The 8,064-nt window shown below is 53.0% G+C and overlaps 1 protein-coding gene across 1 annotated transcript in view; it reads left to right on the forward strand.

Moving 5' to 3' along the window:
• Positions 1 to 8,064, forward strand: part of ABCC1 (ATP binding cassette subfamily C member 1) — a 97,994-nt gene that overhangs the window by 69,884 nt on the left and 20,046 nt on the right. The window contains exons 22-24 of the mRNA XM_015409879.1: positions 2,103 to 2,187; positions 3,481 to 3,625; positions 6,097 to 6,304. Coding sequence (XP_015265365.1) covers positions 2,103 to 2,187; positions 3,481 to 3,625; positions 6,097 to 6,304 — 438 coding nt within the window. The remainder of the gene's footprint in view (positions 1 to 2,102; positions 2,188 to 3,480; positions 3,626 to 6,096; positions 6,305 to 8,064) is intronic.

Below are 8,064 nucleotides of genomic sequence, written 5' to 3' on the forward strand. Positions count from 1 at the left end.
CAACAGTGGGAGGGCTTCTGGTGTCCTGGCCCCGCTGGAGGACCTCCTGGTGGCCCCTGGTATTTCTGGCCACTGTGTGACACAGAGTGTTGAACTGGATGGGCCTTTGGCCTGATCCAACATTGGCGTCTCTTATGTTTTTATGTAACCTGCTCTTTCCCAGGCATCATCTTGTAAACCTCGATCATGACACCCCTCAGCCGTCGTTTCTCCAAGCTAAGGAGCCCCAAGCGCTTTAACCTGTCTTCATAGGGAAAGCGTTCCAACCCTTCATTTGTTTTTAAATGCTGCAGCATTCTGGAAACTCCCCCTCCGGCCTCCACCCACTAGGCTGGACTCCCTCTCTGGTCTGGAATAGATTCCAAATGGGTCAGAGACTTGAGTTCCATTGGGGGTGCGAGTCCGACAGGGCGGGGGGGTGGGGACTGGCTTAACAGCAGGAGTCAGCAGTTGGCCATTCATCCAGAGGAACAGTCTGCCCTTCGTTTATTTATTTATAGTCAAATTTATACCCCGCCCTCCCTGCAAAGCAGGCTCAGGGCGGCTTCCAACAGCAAATACAACAGAATACAGAATAAAAGCATAAATAATACAGAATTAAAACACACCATTTAGATGAATACATTACAAAATTACAGAGTACTGGCTGCAGTTAAAAATCAAACGAATGGGATGCTTTCAAATGAAAGTGCTTCAATGTTATTCCACGTAAAGTGTTTAGATGTTATTCTGCTCGTTCTTGAGGTAGCTGCTCGATGTCAACATTACGGGCCGTGCACCAAGCGGCGAACTAGGGCGGCCCCTAATTGTATGCCTGGCGGAAGAGCTCCGTCTTGCAGGCCCTGCGGAACTGTGAGAGGTCCCACTGGGACCTGATCCCCTCCGGGAGCTCGTTCCACCAGGTAGGGGCCGCCACTGAAAAGGCCCCGGCCCTTGTAGCAGCTAGCCTGGCCTCCCTCGGGCCAGGGAGGGCCAACCGATTTTGAGACCCAGACCGTGGTGCTCTCTGGGGTATATATGCCCTTTGGTTTTAATAATCCTCGAAAGCGTCTGTTGCCTCTACGGAGAAAGGCCCGCTGAATTTCAGATCCTGAAGGGAGTAGGCGGCCAACAGATTTCATTGTTTGCTTTTAAGGGCATTGACCCTTAACTTGATGAAAAACCAGCTGTGGTCTTCAGCAGCAAAAAAAACCTCGGTGCCTTTTAACTCTCTGATGCCAGGATGTGTTCTCTTGGAGGCTGCTCTGTTCTCCACAACGGGGCCGAGGGGCTTGGAAGCGTGTGCAGCTATCCGAGGGAACCCGCTCCTAAATGGCCAGGATCCGTAAGGGTGAACAAAATAAGTAAAAATAGAGTAGTACATAAAAATACATAAGGCCAACATTTTAAAAATCTCAATTTAGGACTGCCTTAGTCATATGTTGGTCCTAAATAAAACCGTCTTCAGCTGCCTCCTAAAAGCTGGGAGTGACACACCTCTTTGAGGAAGTTGTTCTGTAATCGGAGGGGGCTGCCACTGAAAAGGCCCTGTTTCAACCAGACAAGGATCTTTAATTGACAGACAGTCAGGAAGGCCTCTCCAGGTGATCTTAGTTCCTGAGCAGGAACGTAAGGGAGAACAGGGCCGGCTCCAGCTTATTTTGCACCCTAGGTGAGGATCCCTTATCCCCCCCCCCCCCCCCCCCCCCCCCCCCCCCCCCCAAAATAAATGCATTTTAGGAAGAATGAAAAACCAAATAATCAAGAAACTCCCAGAGTACGGGGCTGGGTGCAGTTTGGTGCCCCTAAGGGCCGTCCTGCTCTAGGCAATCGCCTAGTGAGTGAGCCAGCCCTGAGGGGGAAGATGGGTCCTTCGGATACCCCAATCGCAAGCCACGTGGGACCTTTAAAGATCAAAACCGACACCGTGAATCAGCTCAGAAAGAGGTCAGTTCCCAGTGGAATTGCTGCAACATCGGTATTGTGTGCTTGCGATAGGCAGCCCGAACCAGAAGTCTGGTGCCTTTAGTGTTACTGCTTCTGCAGTTGGCATTGAAACATGGGGGTTTTTTTGGGTCCTTTACTAATGCTCCGTTTGGTACATTTTCTGTCCACTTCTACAGATACAAACAGTCCAGCAGCGAAAGAAGGGAAACTTATGGAAAACGGGGCTCTGGTCAGCGACGGCTCCCGGTCCGAAATGATGAGGTGCTCAAGGTCTTGGCTGGGGGGAGGGGGGCTCCTATTTTGTGCCAGGCGGCTTCATGTTTAAGAGGTTCTGCAGAGGAGGAACGTGGCTAAACCCCATCTTGAATGCGTGCTCCTGCAAAGCGGTTGGTGCTGATCCCAGGCAGGGGAGGCCAAGGGCTGTGCCACCGGGGAGGTGCTCAGTATTTAAGCCGGTGGCTCCGTGCTGTAGACGCCAGCAACAGCAGAGGGCTTCTTGCCACTTGACACCCATGTCCTCTTCCTTACCAGTGGGGCTGTGAGTAAATCAAGGAATGGGGGGAAGATGTGGCAAGGGGTAGGGGCTGTGGCTCAGTGGAAGAGCCTCTGCTTGGCATGCAGAAGGTCCCAGGTTCAATCCCTGGTGTCATCTCCAGTTAAAAAGGACCAGGCAGGAGGGGATGGGAAAGATCTCTACACCTAAGACCCTGGAGAGGTGTCAAGAGGGGCTGTGGCTCAGTGACAGAGCCTCTGCTTGGCATGCAGAAGGTCCCAGGTTCAATCCCTGGTGTCATCTCCAGTTAAAAAGGACCAGGCAGGAGGGGATGGGAAAGATCTCTACACCTAAGACCCTGGAGAGGTGTCAAGAGGGGCTGTGGCTCAGTGACAGAGCCTCTGCTTGGCATGCAGAAGGTCCCAGGTTCAATCCCTGGTGTCATCTCCAGTTAAAAAGGACCAGGCAGGAGGGGATGGGAAAGATCTCTACACCTAAGACCCTGGAGAGGTGTCAAGAGGGGCTGTGGCTCAGTGACAGAGCCTCTGCTTGGCATGCAGAAGGTCCCAGGTTCAATCCCTGGTGTCATCTCCAGTTAAAAAGGACCAGGCAGGAGGGGATGGGAAAGATCTCTACACCTAAGACCCTGGAGAGGTGTCAAGAGGGGCTGTGGCTCAGTGACAGAGCCTCTGCTTGGCATGCAGAAGGTCCCAGGTTCAATCCCCGGCATCTCCAGTTAAAAAGCCAGGCAGTAGGTGAGGGGAAGGACCTCAGCCTCAGACCCTGGAGAGCTGTAAAGAGGGGCTGTGGCTCAGTGGAAGAGCCTCTGCTTGGCATGCAGAAGGTCCCAGGTTCAGTCCCCGGCACCTCCAGTTAGGGAGAGCAGGTAGTAGGTGATATGAAAGAACTCGTGCCGGTACCTGCAAGGAAGAAAATCTAGTGGTTGAAACAGAATTCAGGCAGCAAGAAAGGATGGGCCGTAGTGGAAAGGAGAAGGCTGGATTTCCGCCGCAGGCTGGACCTGCATGCTGAGCAGTGAGAACAGCGGTTGTCTCTTCCAGCCGGCAGCTGAGCAACTCCTCCACGTACAGCGGAGACGCCGGGAAGTCCGCGGGGCAGCAGAACAGCACGGCTGAGCTCCAGAAGGTCTCTCCAGAAAAGAGCGCCTGGAAGCTGACAGAAGCCGACACTGCCCAAACTGGGAAGGTGAGGGGGGCGCCCCAGCCGATCTCAGCGCCCAAAATCTTTGTTCGGCCAGAAGTCCGAGGCCTTGAATGCGAAAGAGGGAAGAGCTTTTGATAGGTTTGAAATTTACATGCGTGAGTTGAAACGCAGAACTACAGTGCTGGGTTTGACTTGGGCAGGGGTCCCAATAAGTGTTCCCTCTCAGCTGAGTCAGTGCAAGCTAGCCTCCAGCTCACAGATTTCTGTCTTTGCTCAGGAAGGATGTGGCTCCAGAGCAAACTGATTTATGCAGCGGCCAAATTGCTCGCTCACAACTCTAATGCCAGGAGCTCAGAAAGGAGAATTTTTGCTCACAGGACTCCACAGCTTAGAGGGCGCATTGGTCCCGACGCTGATGACAGCCTTGGTGTTTGGGGGAGGGGGACATCGGGGGGACGCTGGACGAGTTCCCTCGTTGGGCACATTTTTATTAATTTAATTTAATTTGCTTTGTGCACGCCCCGTCTTTCTCCCCAGCGGGTTTGTGTCATTCTCCTTCCCTGCGTGTTGCCCTCACAACTTCCCAGTGAGGTAGGCTAGGCGGAAGCTAACTGGATGCGTGACCTTGGGCCAGCTGCTCTTCCTCAGCCCTGGCCTACCTGGTAGGGTTGTTGTGAGGACGAAATGGAGGAAACGAGAATGATGTAAGCCACTTCGGAGGAGGGGATATAAATGGATTGCATCGGTACGTTGGCTCCCAGTGGCCAAAGCAGTGGAGGAGTAAATATCCTGATGTCAATCCAGCTTCTTGTGGTGGATTGCAATTGCTCTGCTCCTGCAGCAGTGGGACAGGCTGGGGGTGGGGGGTGGGCAGGGAGCACGGACTCTAATCTGGGAGAACCGGGTTTGTGTCCCTGTCAGAACCCACAGCCCACAACAAAGTACACGCATTCAGGAACAGTTATACTTTTATTGCAGAGCTATAGATGCAGTAACATAGGCACTGTTAAGAATGGCGGCGGCCCCATGGGCATAATTGGGTATAGGGTATTCGTATGCACCCCCCACACACACAGTACTGGCCAATTAGGCACCCTCCTGTGCACGGGATAAAGCTTGGAGACCGTTAGGTAGCTGAAGCTGAGAACGAACACTCTCCCACGGCACCTAGGGAAAACCCAGACACCACAACACCCTCCTGCACATCTGTATAGATAAGCGTTTAGGCGCACAGCAGAGACAGCACAGAAAGGAATGCAGTAGCAATTCACCTGAAAGGAAAGCAATAGCAGCTACCCAGACACAGACCAACCTCCCCAACCTCCATGGCAGCATAACTGACAGTCCCCACTCCTCCACATGCAGCGGCTGGCGTGACCTTGGGTCAGTCACAAGCAACGCTCCCTCTAAGCTGTGGAGTCTCGTGAGCAAAAATTCTACGTTGTGAAGTACTACTGGCATTAAAGTTGTGAGCTATGAGCGATTTGGCCACTGCATAAATCAATTTGCTCTGGAGCCACATCCTTCCTGAGCGAAGACAAAAGTCTGTGAGCCGGAGGCTAAAAAACTGTGAGCCAGCTCGCACTCACTCAGCTTAGAGGGAACACTGGTCACAAGTTCTCTCAGAGCTGTTCTCTCAAGGGCAGTCCTCGGGAGAGCTCTCTCAGCCCCACCGACCTCAATGGGTGTCTGTCGTGGGGAGGGGAAGGGAAAGGAGTTTGTAAGCCGCTCTGGGACTCCTTCGGGTAGTGAAGGATGAGGTATGAATCCAATCTCTTCTTCTTCTAAGTTTTGGAAGGGGGAAGCTGTTCCGAAGGTCTGCTGTCAGCTAGGCCTCTAGCTGCCATGGAGTGCGGGGGGGGGGGCTCTGGAATTTTAGGTTTTCTTTCTCTCTGCCTTCAGTGTTTCAGAGCCAGTTTGGTGTCGTGGTTGAGTGTGCAGACTCTAATCTGGGAGAACCGGGTTTGATTTCTCACTCCTCCACTTGCACCTGGCTGGATGACCTTGGGCCTGTCAGAGTCCTGTCAGAGCTGTTCTTTAAAAAGAGCCAGTTTCTGTCAGAGCTCTGTCAGTCCCACCTACCTCACAGGGTGTCTGTTGTGGTGAGGGGAAGGGAAAGGAGTTTATTAGCCGCTCTAAGACTCCTTTGGGTAGTGAAGGGCCATGGGGTATAAATCCAATCTCTTCTTCTTCATCATCTCTGTAACATGAGCATGTGGCCTTGTTGTCTAGCACCAGCTTTCTCCTGGGAAACTGGACCTGTTCGCTTTGGCGGGCTTCTACCTGTTCCGTGATTGGCTCCAGGCCGCCGGGGACCCTCTTGAATTGTGTATATCTGCTTGCTTCGCGCGCTCATTGCCAGTTCTAACACGAGATGTGTAAAGACAATCTGCATACTTCAATGTCTCAATAAACTTTACTTTGCAAGAACGTTGTTTGGAACTGACTGCTGCAGGAGTCCGACATCTGCCCTCGAGGGACCGACGCCTTCTGTGTTGTGCCTCTCCCCCTAGGTGCAGGTGGCCATCTACTGGGAGTACATGAAAGCCATCGGCCTCTTCATCTCCTTCCTGAGCATCTTCCTCTTCATGTGCAACCACGTGGCCTCCCTGGCCTCCAACTACTGGCTCAGCCTGTGGACGGACGACCCCGTGATCAACGGCACTCAGCGGCACACGGACGTCCGGCTGGGGGTCTACGGGGCCCTGGGGATGTCTCAAGGTTGGCTTGGAATCTTCTCTCAGGGGACAGCACCGGGTGGCACTTAGAGTGCCGGACTAGGGTCGGGGAGGAACCGGGTTCGAATTCCCCACTCTGGGATGGTAGCTCGCTGGGTGGCCTCGGGCCAGTCACACACACACGCTCAGCCTCACCTGCCCCACAGGGTGGCTGTGAGGGTGAAATAGAGAATAGTGTGGCGACTGCAGTGTTCCCTCGAAGCTGCGTGCGTGAGCGGCCGCTCATTCACACAGGAAGATCCGCTGAGCAGCAGACTGGAGCCGCGCAGGGCAGTTATCGTCTGCTCCGGATGTGAGCTGCTCGGCCGGGGGGGGGGGGGGCACATTAGAAGGAACACTGGCTGCAAGCAGACCCGTAAGACAGGATTTTGTAGCTTGTGGGGCAGTCTTTTTTCTGGTGGGATTGAAGTTCTCAGTGCAGAAAGAAAAGCCAGAATTCTGAGGATTACAACTCGGCTACTCTTCTCTCTCTCTCTGACTCTTCTCAAGCTGTCTGTTCTACATCGGCGTCCTTACGCTAGCCATCACCCTTCGCCTATTAACCGTTTAGCCAAAAGGAAGCTGTTACCAGGAGAGAGCTCTAAATTGCAAGCTGTCAGCAAGCCGGCAGGTGGGGGTGATGACTTCTAGAGTCAAGAAAGCTCTTAGGTAGAAAAAGTCTCTTCAAGGAGACCAGTTTCGTGACACGGAGTTAGAAGGGGAACCCAGAGGTCACCTACTCCAACCCCCTGGCTCAGTGCGGGGATGAGTCAGCTACAAGCACCCCACTCTGCTTAAAGGAGCACACACCTTTAAAAATGTTTTAAAATGACTTAAATAAAAAGCATTTACAGGAGAAAGTCTTGTGGGGCTGTGACTTTAAGAAAGGGGGTGGAGCCCCCCAAAGCCCCACCGTAGCTATGGGCCTGGTTGCAAACCATTTGGGGACCCAACTGGGGAGAAAGGTGTGGGGCATAATGAAGTAAGTAAACCTGAGAACGTTGATTTGTTTCCTCCTGTGAAACTCCGAGTGAGGCTGGATTGAAACGTGAGGCTGGCTGCGCCGAGAGCACTTGTCGGCCTTTGCCAGCCAGAGAGCGTGTTGTTTCATCCGGGTTGCTTCCTGACAAAGCAGCTACATCGGGCGTGGAAGGGTTAGAGTCAGGCGTGGCACGCCTCTGCTTCGCACAGGTGGCAACCAAAGGTCGAGTCCCACAGCCAGTTGTATTTCCCTCAGACCCTGCAAGCCGTGAAGCGTCTCTCTCTGTATTTAAACATTCCTGAATCCTGCAGGGTGGAGACTGGAAATTTTGCGAGGAAAGGGGAGGAATGAGGAGCTATGTATTCTTGAAAAATTTTAGTCCAGCGGCACCTTTCAGACCAACAAAGTTTAATTCTGGGCAGGGGTCATTTCGTAGAAAAGGAGGTGCAGGAGCTCATTAGCATAATTCATCGGCATGACTTATTTGCATATGCCACACCCCCTGATATCACCGGAAGTATTTCAGAAGGCTCCGCTGGACTGTTTTGGATTGCTAGCTATTTGGGGGGGGGGAGAACGTGCAGATCTGTCCTCGCAGAGGAGGGAGAGCTTGTACCTGAATAAAACTTGGTCTTAAAGCAGGAGCTCATTAGCACAACCCATTAGCATATGCCCCACACCCCCTGACATCACCGGAAGTGTGTCAGAAGGCAACATCCGCTGCTCAGGCTCCACTGGACTGTTTTGGATTGCTAGCTATTGGGGGGGGGGGGGGAGGGGGG

This window comes from Gekko japonicus, unplaced genomic scaffold (assembly GCF_001447785.1).
Source record: "Gekko japonicus isolate JY-2015 unplaced genomic scaffold, Gekko_japonicus_V1.1 scaffold78, whole genome shotgun sequence".
Lineage (NCBI taxonomy): Eukaryota > Metazoa > Chordata > Lepidosauria > Squamata > Gekkonidae > Gekko > Gekko japonicus.